The sequence below is a fragment of the Mugil cephalus genome, chromosome 1 (genome assembly GCF_022458985.1).
Source record: "Mugil cephalus isolate CIBA_MC_2020 chromosome 1, CIBA_Mcephalus_1.1, whole genome shotgun sequence".
Lineage (NCBI taxonomy): Eukaryota > Metazoa > Chordata > Actinopteri > Mugiliformes > Mugilidae > Mugil > Mugil cephalus.
This window is the reverse complement of record NC_061770.1, coordinates 11,412,404-11,437,674: the sequence shown is the minus strand read 5'-3', so window position 1 is coordinate 11,437,674 and position 25,271 is coordinate 11,412,404. Positions and strand designations below refer to the sequence as shown.

General features: G+C 44.1%; 1 protein-coding gene across 2 annotated transcripts in view; it reads left to right on the top strand.

The window, feature by feature from the left end:
- Nucleotides 1-25,271, top strand: part of LOC125013605 (cadherin-4-like) — a 212,891-nt gene that overhangs the window by 133,929 nt on the left and 53,691 nt on the right. For both annotated transcript variants that reach the window (XM_047594420.1, XM_047594411.1), the window contains 2 exons: nucleotides 10,229-10,455; nucleotides 20,223-20,423. In XM_047594420.1, coding sequence (XP_047450376.1) covers nucleotides 10,229-10,455; nucleotides 20,223-20,423 — 428 coding nt within the window. The remainder of the gene's footprint in view (nucleotides 1-10,228; nucleotides 10,456-20,222; nucleotides 20,424-25,271) is intronic.

Below are 25,271 nucleotides of genomic sequence, written 5' to 3'. Positions count from 1 at the left end.
AGCTAAAGCGATTATCACAAGCTTTTGCAGTTTTGTGAAGATGAATCATGGTAATGCTACACAGCGAAGCGCCTCATGCATTTCTAAACCCTTCTACTTGGTTAGTGATTTTCCAAACTCGCGAGGAGCCAGTTGGCTTTGCCTCACTAAGCCAGGTGCAGGTGAGTCAACTGCAGCCAGATTGGCAACTTGTCACAAATACATGTTGGTGTGCACACATGTTTGGTCGCACACACACCAGATATGTCTCTGACTTGCCCACGTGAAACGTGCCTTACGGTGGGGCACGGGATCGTGGACGCGTGCGTACGGATCGCCTAAACGTGGCGCATTAATTGAGGGAATAGGCCCGATATGTCATTCACAGTGTTATAGTGGCATTTTCTTCACTTTCCAGACCTTCAATGCGACATTACAGCTTTGTCATAACACGTTTAGCTCAATTTCGCTCAGTCAAATGGAGCTGTCACACACCCTATGGGGACAACATGCCTTTGGCAAGTTCTGACTTTGCTACAATGCTGTACATCACGAAAGCATGTTTGCCTGGAGGCTCTCTGACTTCTGAGCGCTATAAGCTTTTTTGTTTTTCTAGAGTTTTTTATAGTTTATAGTGCGTAAATGTCCACAACTTACTGTGGTTTAGCTTTTCACTCTATAGTTTTTTCCACTGCGTGTAGTTTCAACCATGCATTAACACCTCTCCTGCAGATGGTGTGGTCTAATTGTGGAGCTTTTTTTTTTTTTTTTTTTGCCGTTCCCCCATTCCCACCACCACCACCCACACCGCCCCGCAATCCCCCTCCCTGCCATCTTGCAGGCTGAGCAGATGATTACGGCCTCTGGTTTCTCTCTCCGGCCCAAAAGGCTCTGGAGGATGTTCTCATTAACAGGACTTGTCAGAGCAACCTGCTAGCACTGCTAATTTATTTTCCCCGCTCACACAAAACATACCATAACTAGACCCCCCCCCCCCAACACACACAGACACACACTCACATTCACAACTCACACTCACGCCGGTGGGCTTATTTACCTGGTTATCTCTGAGACAAACGCACCGAGACACGCGTTGGCCTTCCTCTCATTTACCGCATGTAGCACATGCTCCAGGCTCTTAACCTGCTAGACTGCACAGCAGACAGATGCGGCGATGGTTAGAGTCACGCCGCTGAAGCTCTGACAAGTGATATATGTCCATTTGCTTTCAAAGCATATGTGCTTGTTTGTGTATCCCGGAGCATTTGTCTTAGGGAGGTAGGGGAGAGACGTTGGGCTGTTACACTGCTGTCTGTGTTTGTACCTCAGGGAGCCCTTCACTGCCAGTCTCCTTCAGCCCCCCAGCTTCTGTGATTCTCACCACCCTTGTTGTTTGTTTGTGGGTGTTTGAGTGAGAGTTTAAGGGCGTTTGCCGGTGTGTTTGTGCTACCTGACAGGCTCGGCATATCAGCGCGGACCTTATCAAGAGTTGCAGCAAAGCGTTGCTGTATTTCACACTTTTCACCCGCAGGAGAGATATTTGGGCCGCTCATCCCAGGTGTGTACAAAGGCGCACAGTCAAACCGTCCGTCCGTCGGGGTGCGTCCCGTTATCACCCCTCCCCCCCTCCATCCCTAAAACACTTTCAGCTGACAGTTTTAAGGTCCATCAGTCATCGGCCCGCTCGTTCAAGCCCGCAAGGCGATTTCGGCGCCGCTGCGTAATAGGAAGCCATCATGTACACACACACGTAATGACACAGATGCCCTCAGGAAAGATGTTGTCAGTAATTATCTCTTTCTCCTTTTGTTTGCTTTATGACACAGTACTCTAGCCTACAGTATGTATATATATATGTATATATATATATATATACACACACACACACACACACACACACCCCCACACAAGCACACATATACAATTCTGTATGCATTTACGCGCGCAACAATGCCGTCTTCTGGAGACTGCATTTCAACACGGCCAAACTTTTTTTTTTTTTTTTTTTTCTAATTACTTTTGGTGCAGCATAATTGCTGCATTACATTCAGAGGCAACCTTTTTTTTTCTTTTGTGAATGAATGAACAAAACAACCCTTTTACGAACCGCATCACAGTCAGCAGGAGGTATGCGCAGTGGATGTTATGTGCGCACCAAGCACTCAGCACAGACCAGAAAACAGCGTTTGCATCCAGGCAGCTGTACGGTTCGGTTTACACAGTAGTAGCACTAATGTCAGACAACAGAGGAAGATCACGGTGTTGGTCAACTGCAAATAGGCAAGCTGTGTTTTAAGGCACTGTCCGCTTTGTCTGTATTAAAACACTTTTCTTCATATTAATCAAGTGCATAAATATCACCATGAAAAAAGGTGAATGTTGTTGTGGACACAACAAGTTAATTAACGGAAAAAAGGTAGGAAATTCTGATGCAAATATGCTTTTGGGTGAGCACTGAAACTCACTCGGAATTGGGATGAAAGAAGGACGATTGGTGGTTAATAAAAAGTTCAACGTTAATTACTATTGCATGAAATTCTGGGGTATTTTGTCTTTATCGACAGATGTTTCAACTTCGTTAGTGCAACAGGAACTGGTTAAAGAGTGTTGATGCAGGTAATAAAACAAATACAGTTTAAAATATTAAATCCAACAGACCAGCTTTCAGTCGTTACTGATAATAATTTATTCCTAATTTTTTCAGCTCTTTGTCAACTATTCGTCCGTTGCTTGAACTTTCTCCTCACTTTCTGTCTCAGTGAAACTTCCGAACCACTAATTGCACAGTTCAGCCACTGTAGTTCCCCATCTGCCCCCAGATTTCAGGGATCACAGCCCGATGGCTGTCTTTCAAGTAAAAAAAGAAGAAAAAAGAAAAAAAAGAAAAGTGATATAGCCTCTTGCTGTTGAAAAACTATGTTCCTCATCCTCCATACAGATCGTGTAATTACATATGTGTTTTTCTACGGTTTAAAGGCTAGAAGGAGATTTCTGCTTTATTCTCTGACCCCTAAAATTGGAAAACCGAATCTTTTCTTAAAGTTTTGATGGAACGATGTTGATTAGATTTGAGAAACATAGCCTGTATTTCCTCCAGCGGTTGGGGAAAGCAATTTTGTGCTGTTTGCTTCCTTGGGGGAGCTTGAGAAAACAATATGAAAATGATTTCTTTTTCTTTACAACAAGTATATTTGATGCTTGCAGGCAAACACCAAAATAAAAGCTGAAAGTTGAGGCCTTTGTTTTTTTATGCGCTAAGCTGCCTTATTTTTTAGTCTTGCATATCCACATTTGTCCCCCTGCTTTCCTGTGCGACACAACATTCAAAGAGATACGGGATTTGATTTTTGCAACTGGGAGTTCTTCCAGGGGTTTCGTGATAGACAGACTTCTGAGGAGGGACTGAACAGACAGAAGATGTGCAATAAGGCTACAAAACCGGAATGCATGAAACCGGTGCCAAATCCTGCAGAGGCTGACTTTAGCCAAAATGCTGACAGCAGCAGTCACTCTCAAGGTGTACAACGCAGACAAGACAGTTCCCATCCCTCCTCTGTTTTTCTTTAACCTCATGTAGCGGCTAACCACCTCAACCATCAGCTCTTCTTCTCATGGGCTCTTGCAGACGCCAGACCATGTTACACAAACACTCACCCCCTCTGAGTTAAGTCCTGTTGGTCCGACCGTATCAGATCTCATGCTGCGGGGTTCTAGGTTGTGCAAAGATCTGAAAATCTGGGTCAAGGCTCTAGGGAACAATAACCTATACTGTACGTCCAAATCCATCACTAAATTTGTAAGCAATCGATTCAAAGAGTGCACTGAAGCACAACCACAGAACGGCAGGGTAAAAGGCCAAATCATTGCTGTGAGTGAATGAGAGGAATGTGGGGATATGAGCTGTGGTTTGCTCAGTAAATACCTTTTGCCTGTGTCAACTGTGTGTGTACTCGCTGTCCAGCCTAGCATAGATCCACCACTGTGAAGAAAGTTGAGGAGGAAGTTAGTGCTTACTTTCCTTCCATTGTTATCTCCTCTTCTATTTTTTTTTTCTAAAAAAGGGGTTTTTTGTCAGCCCGGTGAAGGCTTTGTTCCTCCTCTGTCTTCCACTGCCTTGCCCCCTTATCACCACTAAAGCTAGCCCTAATTGACCAACGACTCGGTTTTCTCCCTTTTCCTCCGCGTCTCACTCTGTCTGCCTTTCGTTTCTCGTCTCACTGCGACCACACGATGCAGATGAGAAGAAGTAAAACTTGGATGTTTAATAAAAACAGTACATACCGGGGGAAATATCGTGGTGTAGAGTGCTTGGTTTTTATTCTACGGACACGTGTAGTAGAGATGTAGCTACATCATCCTATAACCCCAGGACATTGTGTATTAATCGAGATGTTCACGCAGACCTCTCTCTGCAGTATTTTTCGGGGAGACCTGAGTTTTTCATTGTGCCTTCATGTATATTTTGCCTTTTCTTTTGTTTCTGAGTCGTACGAGCGGTAACACGCTGTGATTGTTTGAATCCCTTGGTGCAAGAGTTGCCTGAGAACTGATGAAGGCCAATCAAGCACGTCCCTGCTTGTTTGGAGGACTACTAATCAGTCATTAGCAAAATGCTGATTAGCCAAAAAACCTTTGTGGTCTTTGTGGTTGGTCTCTTTGTGAATGTTTGATTATGTCCTTGCATTATTGATTTGTGAGTCTATGCATTTTGCACTCTGGCACAATCCAACAGGGCCCTCAGAGCCTTTTCTGGATTGCGAAATACATGAGCTCCCTTCCTCCTACGTCCAACTCAGCCTCACCGCTGCCCTATGCTGTTATTAACTGGTCAGCTGCACAGATCAGAAATTTTGGGCCACAGAAGTTCAAATCCAGTTGGCAAAATCAAACTAGGTGCACAGACAAAAATATCTTCACAGTTTCAATTTATGATTAGCCAGCAGAGGCACGCCAAGTCCCCAGCAGCTCTGAGATCTGGCAGCCTGTGTAAACTAGTCGAACCCCTTCCGTGACTAACCAGCCACGGCTGCAGCAGCAGACCCTTGATTGGCCTCCCAGCCGTGCCTCAGCCCTGAAACGGGCCAATCTTGACGGTCAGGTAGATAATTAATTTTTACATTACATTTTCGCTCGGTATACAAGTGCGACTTTTGGATTGGACTTAATCAGATAACGGCAATGCTCTACAGCTAGCCGGAAAGTGTCAGTACCAATTCCAAACAAATTAGAGATATGGAGAATATTTTCAAGTGGCTTTAAATGTGAAAATGAACTCAAAGATGTTTTTGCCAGATCCATGCAGTGTTTTTAAGGAGGTGGTCAGACCTACATACATGCAGACGCAGCCGTGTTTATCTTTACACCTATCTTCATGCGCGGTCTCACGTTCATTCTTTCAACATTTAATGTCAAACAGCTATGACAGTTTGTGTTTTGGAGCAAACCAAGAGAGTTTTTTGGGCCTGAAACTTGCCAAGTTGCATCTACAGCCTGATATCTCATGCTGACACTTTGGATTTTCACTCTGAGAAAGTGGAATGTATTGATGTTCACCCAAACAAAACACACAATAAAGCTGCTTAATTTTACATGAGACACCACAGGCCATCCATGTCCAGGACAAACAACTCCACACTCCACATTCATTTTGTGGTACACAATCTGCTGCATAAGCACCTCGCTGCTGGGAAAGTAAGATGTACAGTAACTTGGGAAACAGCAAAGTTGTTACATGACCAAAGTTTTAAAGAAGATACCTGGAATAGCACGTTCATGCTTTATGCAAAAAGTGGGTTTTGAATTTGTTATGCTTTTGTTGGCAAACTTTCCTAAGTGAATATCGGCATAAAATACACTAAAGTCATTAAAACAATCAGGAAACTGAACTGACATAGTATTTGACTTGTAGCTTCTGCTTTAATGTAACATTTTGTACTTTTTACAATGCGAAATTGTTCATTTCTTTTCATTCAACATATTGAAAAATGGGGTTTGAACTTTCAGCCTCATTCCTGGATATTGATTCAAAGACTGAAACAACTCTACATCCAATGCATTCCAGTTCCCTCTCAGTTTTGTGTGCATGCTTACACACTGTGAACATATTAGTAATAGTAGCCGGTCGCTGCCGTCAGCCTTTGAAGGTGTCTGGGAAGGATAGAGGGATGAGCCATTCTCCATGACTGGCTTAAAGCCCGGTGGGCTTCTAACGTAGCTTAGCTTAAAGCAGCCTTCCTTCACAAGTTTGTTCTCCCTTCATGGTCCGTCAGTGGACAGTGGACGTAGCTCTGTTTAGTCAGTCACTGAGGGCCTAGCCCACTGTAGAGCTCCACTCTACTCTGATTAGACTGCATGCTCCCCACGGTGCCTGTGATCAGTGGCCATACTCGTCTCTCGCCATCCATCTCTCCGTCCTGCCCTCTGTTTCCATCTCTCTGAGCTCCACTGCTCTCCCTTTGTCACTCTTTTGCTCTCTTTTTCTCTCCACTCTCATTCTATCCATCTATCCATCTGTCCTGATCTCTCGGGAGGCCAGCCCAATTAACCTGTTTAAACAGCCATCTGAGCATCCCGTCCATTCCAATGTGGATGTGTGAGAGGGAGCCAGTTCACTGAGCCCACTGCCAGCCCCCCCGTCCATTTCCCTCCCCAGTCTCCACCTAACCTCCCCGTCCTCGTTCCCCATCATCCTCCTCCTCCTCCTCCTCCTCCTCTTCCTTCTCTTTCTGCTTCCTCACCACTTGTCCACAATGAGGCTGATTGAAATAGAGATCAGTGGGATCCAGAACTGGTAAAAGTGGTTTCTCTGCCGTTTTGTAGGGCAGAGTGACATCTGACGAACTCAGTGCACCAGTTTAAATGACTGCAGCTATAAACGTGGGGCGGCTACACACCCAGCTGCCCCAGGAGATACCCACTTTAGCATCTGCAATCTCCCTACAAGCTTTTTTTTTTTTAATTTCATTTTTTTTTTTGTTCTTTCATTCATTTCCCTGTCTCTCTGAATGCCACCTCCACACTCCATCCCTTCATCCATCTCCCTTTCTGCCCTTCCCTTCCCTTCTCCCCCTTTCCTCTCACCTTCTTCCTGTGGCTCTTCTGCGTTCTCCCTCTCCCCCGACTCTATCCCTTTCTCACCTCCCTTTCAACACTTGTCAGCTACTTCCTGTCAGGCTGTCCAGAGAACACCACAAGAAGGTCATATCTCTTTTCAGCGTTCCTCTCCTCCTTGTCCTTGTCTTGTTGCTGGAAGACAGAAACTTTAATTGGAAAAGTGTGTGTTGAGGGGGGAGGGTGGTGGGGGGACAGGGAGGAGAGAAAACCTCAAGATGAGATTTGATTTGCGATAGCATCCAAGCAACACACAAAGAACCATTTCGCTGTCTACCAGCCAATTTTGATGAACAATTTAATATATCGCTTTCCTGTGTGGCAACAGACACTTAGCAAGTAGAATTTGTTACATTTCAGGAGGATAGTGTTCGCATTGACTGTAGAGGGAAGAAATGCTTCACTGGCTGTTTGGCACACAGGGGTGTCTGTCTTATTTGCCAGATCAATGCACAACCTGGGCACACAGCTTTGGACCACTTGTTAATGTGCAGCACTGTGCCGTTGGGCTTTATTGCTTTGTTGCTGCCCGATTTTTATGATCTCTCTTATAGCAGTATTGACCGAAGTGAGCGGAAGAGGAGCTATTGGAGGTCTGCGTATGTGTTGAGGGAAAAGAAAAAAAAAAAAAGAACCTGGCACAGTCTTTTTCTTTAATTGGTGCGACAACAACGCCGTCTGGGGACTCTGCGAACAACCTGCCATCCCATTTGCGTGTGAGTGCCGGCGCAGTTAGTTCAGCTTGTCATTGTTAAAACTTGACGGCAATCATAGGAAATAAATGTCTGCGCACGCACGGGGATTGATTGATACAACGCACTCGCAAAAAAAACAACAAAAAAAACAACAACGACGCAACTGACGACTTTTTTGTAAGTTTTTATTATACCTTCGTTTTGCGGTCGCATATGAAATCACCACACGAGTTTCCAACTTTAAGTAACTGTATTTCCTTGCCTGCACACAGCTTTAATAATCCATCTGCTTTAATATTACATAGAGCTTTAATAATCCAGCTGTCCATTCGTTAGCTGTATCTGATATGATGCACTCCGTGCTTTTCTCTTGCAGGGTCAGTGGGACTGACACCCAGGGCATGTGTAAGAATACAAATGTTTTTACACATAGAAACCCCAGACTTTCTCACTATGAGGTCCCACAACGCTACCTCTGTAGTTTATGCACATAATATTACATAACTGAAAAATGCACGCTATTTTTCATAATGAACATGTTAGTGGAGTCCCAAGAGTGCATACGGGATGCATTTAATGCTGGGCGAGATACCCCCTTCTCTCAGTGTAAAGCTGCAGCCTACAGGCCTCTACCAGCCATAACCGCAATACTGCTGCACTGTTGGCTGTGTGCCTGGCTCAGAGAGGCTCAGAGAGGGAAGAGACAATAATTGGAGGACAGTGAGGGAAGGGGCAACAGACCACCTGCTGCTTGTATTTTTCTTCTTCTTCTTCTTCTTCCTCTTCTCGTGGCGTTTGAATGTTTCACAGATATATGCACTCAGAAATACAATAAAGCATGCCTCTCATTGTTAATGTATTCAGGCAGACATCCAAAATTCTGTTTGCACAGACACATGTTTGCCAACTGCTGTATTTGTCGTTCTTGTCGCCGCCTTCGAAAACTAATCTTTGGAAATCTGCAAAAAAAAAAAAAAAAAAAGATAATGGTAGCATTTTCAGGGGTTTGTTTGGGGTACAAATGTTGAGCAATATGAAGAGAACAAAGCAATCTGGTGAGCAGCAGAGGCTTTACTGCCTCTTGTGTAATCCGTCTCTTACGTCCACTGCTTCAGACTACATTTGTGGACTTGGACAGAGTGATGTTGATGAGCCGTCTCCTCCGACTGAGCTGTGGCCGTCTGGACATGTGGCCTTAGAGGGACGTTACTGACATGATCGCAGCCGCATTGAAGGACCGAAGGCCAGATATGTGGAGTTATATATGCAGTTAACTCCCTGTATGGAAAACCTTGCTTCAGTTGTTGCTGAGATGTGGAAAGATAGAAAGAGTGAGCTACTGCCTTCGGCGCAGGGTTTCCTATGAAATGTGTGCGATTGCGTTCCCTGAAAGGGAAGGCTGCAGGTGCCTTGAGGGGGGGAATGAAGTTAGGATGGTAGGGATGTTCACTTCTCGTGAACTGTATCCAAGAGATCAAACACGAGAGCATACTGAGCCAGGTTACACTGCGGTATTAACAGCAAAAGAACATATATACTTAAAATTCACGTTAGAATCTTTAGAAAATTCCAGCAACACGATGTTTGTGATTTGACCACAGAGAAACGATTCAGATCCTCCTCAAGCCTTTCCCCTAGAATGTACCTCGCAGAGAGACAGTGAGGTTTCGACCGCACAGTCTCTGGTTTTTGTGTGTGCCTCCAGTTTATCTCATCTCGGTGTAAACACCGAGCGTAGAAAGTAGAGGATGGGACGACCCGCGTGGCAATCATGTTGAAGGCAGATGACCTCATGGCAAAGAGCTGAGTCCAGCTGCCAGAGATAACTGGAGAAAGACAAGAAATACGGCGATTTGGCCTTCAGATTAAAGGCTAAAAGCATTGTATTTGTCACTCAGGAAAAAGCATAGCGCCGTTAAATACCACAACGTTTCGGGGCGTAACAGTAGAGCTAACACAGGAATGGAGCATGCTATCTGTGAAGGACTATCAGCAAACTTTTATTCTTCTGTTATTCTAGAAGTTATTTCGGTAACGAGCCCTCAGTGATTCATCTCCTCTACAATAACAGCATACAAGATCACTTGGCAGTGAGTCGCACATGCATCTCCCGAGAGAAATCCCCAGGAGTCTAATCCTAGTGACATTTTGACCTTGTAACTGATGGAGACTAAATGCTGAGATGCTCCAGTGTCAAACTAGGCACTCTGATCGAATCTTTCTTTTGAGTTTTCACTCTAGTGTTTACCTCCTCCTGACATGCGTGCACCGCAGGTGTACTCTGTGTGTGCGCGCTCCCAAGTCTGTGAGTTAGAAAAACTGTTTCTGCTGCATATCTACCTGTCATCATTTGTGCCGATTGAATTTCTCAGTTGATACAGCTTTAACTGGCGCTGTTTTTTAATGAGTACCATCTCACAGTGTTCTCAATTCTTTGTCTGCAGTGAAGTTCGACGACTGCATGGGGAATGAAGACGTGGCTTTTCAGAGCAGTGACCCCATCTTCGGCGTCCGGACAGATGGATCCATCTTCGCCCAGGTGGAGGGTGCCAGCCTGGATGAGCCGGTCCAGTTTACACTGACAGCCAATGGCCCGCACACGCATGTCTGGGAGACTGTGGTCCAACTGGCGCTGGCTGACCTGCCGTCACCTCAACAAACCGAAAATGAGGTGAGTTGCAAACTCCATGAGAACGATCACACAGAAATATCATGCTTCAAATTTCAATTATCATCCCAGAGTTTCTGCGTCCTGTCACATATTTTTCCAGTGGTCTGGTGATAGAAACAGGCAAGAATCAGGTCAAAACTCCTTGGGGTTTGAGCGAGAGAGAGCGAGACGACTGGAGCAGAAAGAAGTCGCAGTGGCACACAGTTAAAAGTGATAGAATCACAGTGCCACTGGGGGAGAGCATGATTCCCCTCAGCCATAAGCTGTTATTGGAAAACATCCTGTGCCTTGGATATGACGGAGGTTCTCGGTTCTTCCTTCTCTATTTAAAAGCTGTCAGAGGTCAGGTGAAGAGAGAGCAGCCCCGAGCTTCACTGTCCCCCTGACTACACAAACACAAGGCGAGTCCTGTTAGTCAGTGTCAGCCCAAGCTCTAATTAGATTAAGAAATGACAACACAAATAATCAGGGGCCTGTGTTCAGTGACTCAAAGGGTAATTCTAGATCTCGTTCAGATCATTGGCCGACGAGGGCCTGATGAGATCAAATCTGAGACGGTGTCACATACCAAAGATGACTGGTGCGGATCCACTTGAACCCCTTTCACATTGAAAGTCCCGGCTCAACACAGGATTTTCAGACCCGGGTCGACTCTCCTTTGGTGAGAGCTCCCGCTGTGAGAGCTGTGTGCCTGTTTTTTCCTCCCTCTCATACGTCATCGCGTCAACACCATCATTACACATTTAAGTGCACTATACTATGAGGTAACGCTTTCAGTTTGTTGGTGACCTGAAGAATGGACCGGTCAAACTCCTGCTCTTTGAAAAGGCTGCTGACATTTGAATAAATCACTGTGTCCTGCACAGTGCCCAGTATCTGCCGCCATATCTCCTCTTCTCCTCAGATACAGAGCAGGTCACGGATCTCACAGTCTTGCCAGTGCGCTGCCATGATCAATAAAAAAAAGTGTGCCATATAGCTATACAAGCTGTATATATGTGTATCGCACACGCATTCCCCGATTGGTGCAAATTCCCGAACATGACGTAGGGTTAAATCCCCTATTGAAAAAATGGACAAAATGTCCTTCAGAAATCGGTCTCTTATGGGAGTAGACTAAAACTTTGCTGTTTTTGATCTGCTCGCAGCTCTGGAGCTTCTAAAACGACTGTCTGATAGACCATCCAGTGACAAAATCAGAACGTGACAAACAGGTACCTCCACATCATTGTGCAAACTAGCGGGTTGACGCAGCATTCCTGTTCACATCGAAGCTGAGCCGAGCTGATAAAATCCCAGGTTGCCCGGGTCAACATGGGCTTTTTGTTCGATGTGAAAGGAGCTTTAGTCTCAACGGGCGATCTTAGCTTCATGTGGGACTCAGTTGTCACTTCCAAGCCATTGCAAAGTTTTTGTGGTAGTGTGTTTTAGTAAATCTTACAATGACCATAATGCAAAAGGCGTCAGTACCACAGAACAGACCACAGAAAATTCTACAGTAACTTGCTTGCGTTGTTTTAGTTTGACAGGCCCAACACCCACGCTGCCTGCACAGGACTTGCAAACTACCAACTTTACAGTAGCTGGTGAACATAATGGAGGATTTAGCATACTTCTTCAGGATATGATGGACTTCAGAAACCATGTTGAACCGGTTTGATCCTTGAGCTCAATAATAAACCATTCATATAGCCAATTCAAAATACTTCTGATGCAAGCCGTATTAGGTTGCGCGACTTTTGGGCATTCAGATTTTCAGAATGTTGTTGTTTTTTTTTGCAGACTGAAACATGGCCAGAAAACAGAAGATATGGTATTAAAAGACTCATTGAGTTTAGCATTGGCCAATAGAGTGTTTATGGTAGCGTGTGTAATGGTTAAATTTATATTTCTGCCACCGAACTTGTCTGTCTTTATTCTGGTAATTCAGTCTCATTCAAATAACTCACTGGACTGTACGGCTGCGGCTTCAGTATTAAACTAGCATTTGTTAAAGATCAAACAGCCCACTATTTCCAGTGTCAATTATTATGGAGATCTGTAGGAGTCATGAATAGACAGACCAACAATGAAAGAGCCAGACCCGGTCAGAGGTCAGAAATATGCCACGAGTTGCAGCAAACATGTATGCGGGCAGCAGCGTGTTGAAAGAAAATGTGATGTTTCATTATGGAAATGGTGCTTTGTGGTGTGCTCTGTTGAATAATAACTTCCAGATGTCTGGGTAGCCAGGGGCTGGCTGATATCAAAGCGTGCAGGGGCGTGGAGGGGAAGAGCCGGGACCACCGCCAGCTGGCTTAGGCGAATGGCACCAGGGCTGGGGGGCCGCATCCATTTCACACTCAGTGACTCCTGTTCACATAGCGTTAGTGTGCGTTAGCGCGTGTGTCTGGCATGTGCATTAGAATGTTTTTTTATGGTGAGAGATTACGTTGGATTAAATTTTGCCTTACGTTTTCTGTGTTCGGTCTGTGTGTGTCTTTGTGTTTGTTTACGGCATAAAGTGTCAAGTGTTTGTTTAATCTGTGTAGGGTTGCATCCCAAAGAATGCGTGCCCTCTCTGTGTGTTGGATTAAGGGAAACAACTCAAAATGTCTAGAATCTATGGAGCTGTTTTGAAAGAAACTCCGATATCTAACTCCAACTCCAATTCTAACTCTGATACCTAACTCCAACTTCTTATCCTCCATCTCTCATAATAGTTTCAATAAGTGCACAGATATCTCTGCTTAACCTGTTTTTTTTTTCCAGCAATTTCATCACCTTCCTGTATACCTTCACTGTTTCTGTGCGAGCGTGAATAAGAAAGACTGAATTTGAAGCTGCAGGGTTTGATCAGACTTACACCATGGCTTGAGAAAAGCCAGCTTAAGCCTTTTGCAGCAGTGATGGGCATAGCTCTTTCTACGTATGTCTCTGTCTCTCTTTTTTCCCATCTTTTTCTCTCCACATTCCTCCTCAGGGAACTCACTAGTACCTGTTAGCATGTGTAGATAAAAGGATCTGGAGCATGACTTATTTAGGCAGGGCAGAGGGGAGGGAAGGAGGGAGGGTCACATCTGCTTCTGACAACTCCTCTCCTGGCCCCCTTCAATCCATCCCAAACATGGCTTGTTCCACCTCTGCCTCCCCTCGCCCCACTGGTGGGATGTGGAGCAACCATCCCCTGCAGTCAGCCCCACTAAGCCTTCCTCTCTCTGAAGAAAAAGAATACATTTGTCCAGAACCAGCTCACATCTGTCTCATCCCGCTCTGCTGACAAACCCTGTTTGTGCGCACTGGCAGGGTTGTGTTTGGCAGAAGTTAGGCTCCTGAATACGGACTGAATGCAAAACATCTGTCCGTGTTTCAGTGGACTTGTCACACAGAACAGCAAACACGAAATATGGCAACATGTGTTCAGGAGGCTTTAGTTTCTCATGCAGACGCGTAACACATTACAAGAGGAGGAGGATAGACAGTTGGTGCGTTCAGGGCCGCGAGCATGAGAGCAAAAAGCTCAGAGTATGGTGAAGATTTTGCCCGTTTTAGGGGATATAGCACTCCCAGTGGTGAAAATGCTGTTTTACCTAAACTGGACACACAAATATATAATATAATATAATATAATATAATGTAATATATATTTGTACTGTGTTTATTGTATTGAGATGTATTATTTTCCTCTATAATTCTAAAACCGCTATTACTTAGATGTAGACTTAGACTTACACAGACTTTAATGATCCAGGAAGGAAATTACTTTGTCACCGTAGCTTGGTTGCTTGGTTGTTTGGCCAGTTGCATAGCAACAGTGGCATGTATCGTGTCGCATGGTGTTTCTTTGTCCGCTGAGGGAGGGATGTACACTCAAACCGAGTGTGTCCTCCCGTAGAGTCTGAAGCCGGGCACAGGCGTACCGTGGTTCTATGAACCAGGTCTCCGAAGCACTTCTCATGACACACTCCCTCTGAGTCCCATCAAGCGCACACAGTCCATCGATCCTGCTGCCAAAGACCTCCCGTTCCCCATGAAGACAGACAGCACCGACGACCAAAACCTCCTTCCCTGCTCTGGAGGAGCGGAGAAGACACACCCCACGGTGTGTGTTTTTTAGTTGCATTTATTTAGTGGCTCAGATGCAGACAGATGTTTTTTTGAAAAAGAAGAAAAAACACTTGCCACACAAAGCTGGCAACAATATTGAACATAATGAGCCACTTTGTCAAAGAACAGAAGAGCCAGATTACTCTCAGGATTTGGTGGAGACACAACAGAGCTAAAAGGGCAGCAGGTGTTGGGCCTACAATACCTTCATCAGGTTGAAACACAAGTATGGCTCAGAAAGAATGCAGATGTTTTTTCTAAGTATTAGTCTATTTAGGTCCAGTTAGCTAACAGTAACTCAAAAGATGGTCAAGGGCGGTGTTGCTATTTTAAAGCATAATATTTTACTATAAGACTCTAGATAACAGATCTCCCCATTGTAGAAAGGTGAAGCAGGGAGTCATTCTTTCAACTTAATGCTAAAATATGATCTCCACCCATTTTACAGCCTCTCCTGCACTCTTACTTAAAGTGCCTCGGCCCTCACAGTACAAGATGTTTGAAACATAGCACTTGGCTGATGAAACTGAACATGACACCTTAGCCCGTGCCCCTCCACACCCCATGCCCATTTCCACCCAGACCAACATATATACGCACCATATGCCATGTTGCCTGACACATTTTCTTTAAAGCAGCCTTAAAAGCCTTTTCTTTTCCTGTGCGTCCATCTAATGAAGTCAGCCTTGAAAGCGCTGTTTCTACTGGCAGATACAAGCCAGCCCTCTGAGGGACCTTGACCAGCCGAGAACAAACAGCGAAAGAGACAAAGAAAAAACGCTTTTTATAAACTGCATCATACAGGACCTTTAACTTTCAGTATGTGCCAGAAGCTATTGCCATCTTCCAGTACTGTAGCCTACCCCTATATTTTATTTTATTTTTTATTCCCAAATGTCAATTGCTGAAGAGGAACTATTGGCTCAAATTGCAAAGAAGTCACATCAGATGAAAAACTGGAACTTTACCCTCTTTCTACATAAATGTATGTTGATTGAACCTCTTTTTCTCATGCTCCTAAACTCTGAAGGCTAGATTTTTATTGTACTGTCACATGAATAAACTCCCATTCACCAGCATACATGTTACATACATGGGCGCCCATGCATGCATAGAAATCTTTAACATGGATATGCATATATTCTCTGCTTGTTTGTCTGTATGTTTTTCACCACACCGTCATGCTTCTCCTCCCATTCTGTTACATTTGATACGATACGATACGATACAATACAATACGACACGATACGATAAAATACGATACAATACGACCATATTGGGTAAATTTTGGCGTTATGGTATGGTAAGTTACATGAATACCCAACCAAAGTTAGGTGACTAAAACTGTGTCAAAAACACACAATGTATAGGTTGGAGAGTTGGGGATATATGTAGACTATAATCCGTTATATGCTATCAAATGAATGTAATACACACTCCTCAAAGCCGTTTAACTGCAGGTGAGATGGATATTTAATACCACCGTCCTACCTTTGATGATTGTTTCCCCTATCTTTGATTTAAATCTTAAAACAACCTAACTTCTGTCATATCATTGATCTTACAGTATATGCAAACTCATTCTGTCTAATTCTAGTGTCCTTCAAACTCAAGTCTATGCTTTGTAAGATGATTACTAAAATATTTTCTGCTCAACATTGACTATTCCTGTAGGTGCGACAATTAGTTCTGAGAGATGTGTAGACTTTTAAGGTGAGTACAGTAGGACTGATCAACTGTACCACTCCTCCTAACGTTTCCCCTTTATTTATTTGTTCTATGTGTTTTATGTTAGTCTATTTGACTTTTGATGGTGGCCCACAAGCCTGAACACTGAATTCAGGAATAGCCTAGTAAGGAAGAAAAAAGTATGTTCCTATATTCATTTATTTATTAAATTAAATGAAACAACAACAATGGTAGTCTGTAGTCAAGTAGTCTGTGTCATGGCCTGCCTTCAAAGATGACGATAAACTCAGTTTCTTTCGTTGTTACACATGCTCATTTCACCTGAAGTCGTTTTTCACAAATGTCCTTGCTTAGGAGTTTTTTTCCATACTCAATAGTGTACAACTGTGGTGTCGCAATAACACTCCTCAAAATAACATGGTGAGAGCATGGTAAGCCCACATCAACAAATAGATAAAAATAACAAATAGGAGCGGCAGGCTTTAGAAATGTTACTTTTTACATGAAATTATAGTAGCATCTGACAAATAAATACAAATAAAGTAACAACCAAGTAAATCACTACATTAAAATACTTTAGTGGGATAACTCAAATGTCCCTTCCTACTCTTAACATCGGGCCGGACAGCTGTCAGGCTTAAAGCAACGCATTTGCCCCCTATTGGCTATCTGCAGTACAGGTAATATGAGTCCGCTAACACTGGCAAATATAGTTAATGACCCCTGTCCAACGCAGTCACATTCAAATGTAAAAAATGCCACAACCTTGCATTAATTAAAGTGGACTGAATTAAGCCTTTCACACAAGATATAACGTACTATAAGCATCTATATACTTTTATTGGGGTAGTTTAGGAGGTTACCTTCAATCAGTGCCTTTTTTATTGAGTGTATCTTTGATTTTCATTGGTTTAAATAGTGATTCATTAATGATCATGCCGCACACACGACAAAGACACAAACTGGGAATATATCGTGGCCTGCCGGTGGAAGTGTGTGCTTTGTGCCTTTGTTTTACCTGCTGGTACACCATCAGCCTAACACAGTCCAGCGCTTGAGGAATCACTGTTAGTGAGACAAGCTGTCAGGACCTACTGACTGGGAGGAGAGACAGAGAAAAACAATAACACTGCAAGAAGAGGGCAAGGGGGAGCAAGGGATAGCTCGGGGGAACGTGATTGAGACAGAGACTGGAGCTGATGCATGGCTTCAGCAGTGATGTTCGTGACTGAATTCTTGACATGTTTTTACTGCCTTGTAACCCTGAGATATGTTTGTAAAGTTGCTACAGAACATATCTCCGGATAACCAGTTTAAAATAGCATTTAGATCACAGTCTGAAGAACCGTTACTTTAGATATTGAAATACTAAACTTGCACTCGTAAGAAAGTAAATCTGCATGTGTCCAGCGTATTTGATTATTCCCTCTTAACTAGACCAGGGAAACATAATTAAAGCACTCTTTCTCTGTCTTCAATTACTTTAGTTTATTTCTGCTCACTGTTAATCCCCTGCAAAGAAGCAGATTGCCTTTTTCTGTATTCCTATATAAGGACATTCATTTAGACGGTCGAGATGCTTCACATAAATTCAGTGTCTGATGTATCTGCTCTGACTCTTGGATGAGTTAATGTTCATGAGCAGGTTGAAAATGGGCTCCCTTCAAGTTCCTTATTTGAGCATCTTTCAAACAGACAGGTTTGTGGTGGTCATTTCTCTCTGCCTGCGTGGAGCGTGCGCGCGGGTTGTATGATGGGTGGTATGCCGTGAGATTGAAGCGTGCGTCTGTGACTCAGCTGTCACTGTCTGCTGAAAGACCTCTTAAATCCAGCCGCAGACATGCTCTCTGTTAATAGGCTTTTTATGGCTGTACCTGAGTTTATGGTCTTTTTCTTATGCACACACACACACACACATTTGGGATTTTGGGAAATTCACCTCGCCTCTGAACCCCGATGGCATGAATTGTTGTTCATATCTCATACTCCAGACAGAGACTGTACACTGGTACAGACTCGGGTTTGTGTTTTACTACTCTATGAGGCATTTTTCTTTTATGTTGATAAAAGAAAAATGCAAAAAAAATGTAAATGAGTTGTAGCGATGATAGGATAGGCAAAAAACTTTTGAGCTCAACTTTTGTGGTGATGCAGTTGAGGCGGCGGCTGACGGGAGCAACTGATACAGCTCTCTGAGACAGAATTGGTGGACAGTCTTAACCACAAGGACCAGTGACAGTGAGAGGAGCTAGCAATGGCCATACACTACAAACTTACTCAGGTTCTGCTTGTTTCACTTGAAAACATTTGGGGTGGGAAATATAGAGGAGTGTTACCAAGGCAACCGGAGGACATGGCTTTAGCTAAGTTTTAATAATAATAATAAATTTTATTCATATTTCACTTTACACGTTGAAAATGTCAAAGTGGCACAACTTAAAAAAAAAAAAAAAAAAGACTTCAGTATAGACATCAGTAGTCTGTGGGGCCTTCAAGTGGTCGGGGTTCCACAGCCTCGAAGCAGCAGACGAAAAGGCCCCATCACCCATGCTGCGGAGCCTGATTCTGGGGGCTTGGAGGGTGTTTGAAGTTGCAGAACGGAGGGTTTGTGGGGAGGTCTGGGGGTTGAGGAGTTCCTGCAGGTAAAGGGGGGCATGTTAGTAAATGCATTGGTGGGTGAGGAGGGAGACCTTATATTCAATTTGGAATTGGACCGGGAGCCAGTGAAGAGGTGGTATGATCATGGCAGAGCTGTCCTGGATGTATGGATGAATAGGAAAGGATTATGTAAATTAAGAAATAATATAATGTGATTTTTGTTATGCCTGGTTTGCTTGGAATTTGCACTTAGTTTGTACGTTTTGTGTGTTCTCCTTGAGGCTTTTCTCCTGGGGAAATTGAATGTGTAGCCGACTCTGTGCAATCCAAAGCACACAATGTAACATTAATTAAAATGTAAGAAAAACATCTGTTCAAAATCTGAATTCAAAGACACAAGAGCAAGGTTCATCGCTTTAGTCTCAGTCATTCCAATAGGTTTTGCTAATCCTTTAGTAGTCTGCATTTACTTAACATGAAGGTCTTATTCAGCAGCGTTGGTAGCAGGGAGGTTTGTGAATGATGCCAAGCTTCCTTGTGTCCAGCTACGTGAGGAAAGATCAATTATCAGTCCGCAAGTGGATGAGGGGCTCAGCGACTGATTGAATGAGTTTGTGTGCGACTCGGCCCTTTCGGTGATTCTAATTCAAAAAACACAGGATGTGCATTTTGCACTTCGTTTCCACGGCAACATTGCACGTACTCCACAGGAATAGTGAAGGTTACCAAAAACAAATAATGACTGCACACATGTATCAGGTGCTTGTTTTTGCAATAAATAAATGAACGAGCAATAAGCAAGAGATAAATAATGGAGGCGTGGATAGTGTGTGCATTGAAAATGTAGCAGCGCGGTGACACCAGGCACGCTGCACAGGGTGCCGTTCATTCAGATTTAGTGGAACCTGTACTAAGAGGGCTTAGGCTCTGCCGTCTAAGCTGATGATGGTTGAGGGTTTTCCAAGCTGCCACAGTTGACCGTAATCAGTGAAATTGATTCTTGGGGTAAAGGAGCAGTTTGTATAAGATTATTCTCCTTTCTGCTCCCTTTCATTCAGATTGGGAACGCTTGTGCTTATATTGAATTGTTTAGTTTTAATCAATGAATGACATAAAAAAAAACTAAACATGTACACAGCACTAAAAACACCCAAATAAAATATTGATCGCTGGACCTTGCCAAGTGCCTTACAAATACAGTAACTAACTCCTTGTTGTACTTTTTATTCTATTGCTGTAATGCACTAATTCATGCTGCGAAGAGTGCTCACTTACTTACTTACCGTTGAACAATGTGAAAATGTTTCTCATTTTGTTGTGACTTTCTGCTTTGAGACTCAAAGAAACTTGCGCATCCAGCCCCCTAAACAAAGCCTTGTGTTGTCGTCTTACAGGTCACAAAGGAAGAGGGGAGAGTCGTCGAGAGGAAGGAGGAGAAGAACGACGCGTTCCAGGCACCACCCTCCGTCATCAGGTTCTCGGGCTCCGCCGTCAACAGCACCAGGGGTCTGCGAAGGCAGAAGCGGGACTGGGTGATCCCACCAATCAATGTGGCGGAAAACTCTCGAGGACCGTTCCCTCAGATGCTCGTCAGTGTAAGTGACAAATCTGATTAAACGCTGATTTGTTCTCGATTTACAGCTGGGACTTCTTGAGGGCACTTCGCGGCTAACGGTGATTGCGGACATGCGTAATGGACGTTGATAAAGAACGGGGGTACATTAGCGTAACTAGTTTGTTCTCCTCTTCCTCGTGGATGATTGTGTTTCTCCCCGATGCAGTTATATCCAAGGAATCTTGAAGTATTTAAACTGGGCCGCCTGACCCTGAGAGGCCTCCCCTTTAGATTGGTATAAAAGAGCAGCTAAGCGGCTAAACTCTCCCAGGTCCATCGGGCTCACATTATTTCTTCCCCTTTATGCATCCTTTCTTTCCTTAATCTGCCATTTCAGAAAGGTTCCTTCAGGTTCAATATTATTTTTATTGCTCCTTCGTAAGAATAGAATTTGTCACAGAATCTTAACTGGAGCTATAACTCTGGGCCTCCTGAGATATAAGAGGGAAGTGAGGATTTATTCAATTCTTAAAACCAGAGGAGAAGGGCAGTTGTTCATTCTCTAACGCCCATTCAGCACAGTTTAAAACTTATATAAATCAGAAGTAACAACATGAAGAGTGACCCGACCGTAACCTCGTAATGAATACGTGTCCCTGTTTATAACCTTGTCAGAAGAAAAGGAATACAGACACGGTAGCGCCTCGGCTTGCGCCCTCGCCTTGCCATTCAAGACTGCGATGTGGCGGCGTTGACCGGCAGCAAATCTTATTTCTACCAAAGACCGAGTGGATCAGGCTAACACATGAGCGCGGCGTGTTGAATGTTAGAGGTCAAGCCCGCACACCCGCCGAAGAACAGAAATCATGAATAAATAAACGTTCGTGTAAATGTTTTGTTGTGCGGGCTTGGGTTGCAGAGTACTTAAAATTCTGAGATTCTGTCACAACAGGCTGTGTGGTTTGTCTCTCTCTCTCCCTCTCGTCGCGAAGCTGTAGATTCTGAGCTCGCTGTGCGAAATGTAATTCATCAAAAAAGCAAAAAAAAAAAAAAAAGAAGAAGAAAAGAAGACTGCTGCTTCATTCCCCGCTCTTTCATTCCTTCCCTCTTTATCTGCAATATCTAGCCATCAGCTTTTCCTCGCTGTTTACAAAACTCTCACAGTTTATCTCTTTTGGGTTTTAAATTGTGCAAAAGAAGCATTTTCTCTCCCCCTGTCTCTCTTTTGTTTCTGCTCTTTGTTTTTCAGCCATGTTTCATCCAGCCTCCAGGGAAAAGCCTGGGGAGTTACTTGAAGGAAACTTTTTTTTTTTTATTATTATTATTATTATTATTATTCTTTTTCATTGTGGAACAAAAAGAAACATCAAGTCAAAGAGGGAGGGGAGTTTATTTGGGAGTTGCAGTGCCTCTGGCTGATGCGCCATGGCGAAGCGTTGCCTTCTCATCTGAGCCTGCCCCACAAAAATAAACGACGCATTGGCACGTTATTATTATTATTCTTTTTCATTGTGGAACAAAAAGAAACATCAAGTCAAAGAGGGAGGGGAGTTTATTTGGGAGTTGCAGTGCCTCTGCGGCTGGAGTGCGTCCCATCGGCCTGTCACAGCGTTGCCGTTCTCATCTGAGCCCGCTGAGCCCTTCAGCCGCGCCACCCCGAAAGCAATAAACTGACCGGACCAGGTTGTGCAGCGTTCGTGAGCTGCTCAGAACCGGAGGAAGAGAAAGAGGAGGTGGGGCAAACAATAAGAGAGAGGGTATCAAAAGAACATTTGGAAGTGTAGTGTGCAGCCAAACACAATTCACTTTGTGCAGTAAATAGGTCCGTCAGGGGCCGGTGGATTGCTGAGAGTTGAGCGTTCAGAGCAGAGGAGAAGTGATGCGTGCTGATGCCTCTGTTGGGCATCTTAGGTTCTCGTCTCTCTCTTTAATGATGACTGGAGGGCAAGCAGGGCCACGCTGAGACCTAGAGGTTTTAACAAGCAGACGGAGGTGCGCGGCGTGGGGATGATCTCGCCGCGCTTATTGTTTATGTTTTTAGTCCTTTTAAGAACTCCTTTAGTCCTCTGTTGAGAACTGCGTCTCATGTACATCCGCTTCCTCTCCCTCCATCGACGCGCTCTCAGTAGATCAAAGCAACAGCACATTTCGCATTTTGTCACAATGCCTAACATTACCTTTTTTTTTTTCCTTCCCACCCTCACATTTAACGCGTTCATCATTTCTATATGAAAGCCTCCGCGGAGCAGCGCTCGCAGTCTTCCTGTCTGCCTCCGATTGTGCTGCCGTTCAGTGCTCTGAGTGCTGTGGCTGTGTGATGCCTCCCCTAATGGCCTGTGAAGTCTGTCCTTTTCCTAATGGGCTGTTCTGTCATCCAACACAGCGCTGAGTGACATGCAGACAGCGGCCTTCTCCGCCATCCCACCACTTTTCTCCCTGCCCCGAACCAAGTTGCCATCAGTTGGACAGGTGGGGTGACAGCAGCCCTCACCTGCAACTCCGCGGGTCTGCAGCACTGTCACTTTGATCAGACCAGCACAGGATCGGGCAGGTGTCAGGACAGAGGCCCTACTGACTGGCCTCTGAGCTCGCAGTATGACATGGCTCGAGAGAAATGTTGACTGCTTAGGTAAAGTCTTGGCAGAACTGTACTTCCATCAGCCTCTAAAGCCAAGACATTGTCAGAGCTCAGAGGCGTGTTATTGACTGCGTTTTATTAATAGCGGCGCTAAAATAGTTCCAGGAGAACCGTGTGCCCTTCAACTCTACATCAAGATGTTGTTTGTATTTTACACACACACATTAACATCATGACCACCTCCCTAATATTGTCTAGGTCTCCTTTGTGCCTCCAAAACAGCTGTAACTCATCAGAGAATGGACACGGACCTTCTGAGGGTGACCTGTGGTGTCTGGCAACAGGATGTTGATAGTGGGGGCCTTCGGGTCCTGTGGGTTGAGGGGAAGGACCTAGGGCTGGGCGGTATGACCGAAAATGTATTTTTCATGCATAATCAGGTGTTCAAAACGTTTTCTACTGGTTTGAGAGAGGAATTAATGCAGTAGATTGGAATATTTTACTGTCACGATTAGAGTAAAAATTGTAAAATTCCACACTAGTAGTAAAATAGGTTTGAATGGCCCTGTGTTAGCACTACAACTTTAGCCTGACAAAATTTGCCAAAAAAAAAAAAAAAAATTTGGTCAACGCTGGATTTTTTTAAAACCAAAAAAAAAAAAAAAAAAGCATGGCATCTTTTTTTTGGCTTCGTCCATGTCTTCAGGGTCTTCTTGGTCGGACCTTTCCATCTTGTTCCGTGCAATAACAGATTTTTTGCAGATAATAGACAGCAGCTCAAACTGAAAGACAAAAGGCATGCTAAGAGAACAACTGGAAAGGAACCAAAAAAAAAAAAAACACCAAAAGAGGGGAAGAAATCCAGACGGGCTATAACAAAGAGTGCACAATGTCATTTTTCACAATAAACAGGTGTTCTTTGTCCTTCTCTTTCTTCTGTAGCCAAACAGCCATCAATAGTATGTAAGGGACATTGATTTTTCACAGGGGCTTTTTGAAACCTTCCATTGATCCACACACTTCTCCTACGGCAGAGAGGCATCGATTTCTTTTGCTCGGGTAAATAAAGACTCAACGTAAACCCCCCTCCAAACCCCCACACCCTTTACCCATCCGCTCCTGCAGACCTGCATTCGAACAACAGTCAGCAAAAAAAACAAATAAATAAATAAATAAAAGTCTGATGAAACAACAATTTGACTCTATAGGAATACACGTTTGTTTGTCCGGTAAAATGCCTTTTCCATTGTGCTGTTTGCTGACAGAATAATAGAGGGCGTGCGAAAGGTGGTTTTGACCTGTCAGGGTTGCTGGTTGCTGTCAGGTAGTGTTATGATACGGTACCACAATGAATTTTCTGTATAATGTGTCTGTGTACTGTATCGGGAACGTCTAAAAGGAAGGAGAAACTTTGGGAATATGCTTCTTTTCCTTTCTTACAATGCCGCTGTCCAGTGAAGTTTTAGCTGCAGCCAAAGACAACTGGTCTAGATTGGCATGAAGGCTGAAATGGGTTACAGCGTAGCTAAACAAAAAGTGAACGTGATTTGAGAATAAGCAAGCTTTCAGCGTCGCTGGCATGCAGATGTTTGTTACCTTTGGATGGAGCCAAGCGAGCGTTTTCCCCTGTTTTCTTTAAGCCGTCTCTTATACCAGGCTGGGGCCGCTTGTTAACATTGGACAAAACGGTGAATAAGCATGTTTCCCAAAATGACAGTAACAAGCATACGTCGTGACTTTCAGATCTGCTGGTCAGCTTTTCTTCCCCTAACATCAGGATGGCTCAGGCGTGTGTTGGTGTCTTCAGTAGGTACAGATAGTCTATCTGCAATCATTTAGTCTCTTGTCCCCCTTATATCATTCCTTTTGATCTGATTGTTCACCCGTTGCATCACTTTCCCCTCCCGTCCTCTCGTCTTCTTTCCCATGTCTGCCTGTCTCACACTGTCGATTCGCAGCCATACCTCCTCTGCTCTTGGTGGTTTTTGGAGTGTTTTGTTTAACAGATATTATCTCGAGAAAGAAGACATTTATTTTTTTTTGCGAGCCGGACCCAGGGACGGGAGTAGGGGCAGCAATTTCGGCTAAAGTGTTGTTTTATTGGATAATATTTCTTCGGGAGAGTATTTTTCTGTCTCCCAGCTGTCCTTCAGACGGAGGAGCCAGATATTGCGATGAAGTGCGTTTGCATCTCTCAATAATCACAGCACATTGTATTGACAGGCATGCCGTGGAGAGAAACAGAAGGAATAGGCCAAATAGATGGGTACGCTCGTCTAAAGCCCTTTATTGACTGATATGACAAAACTT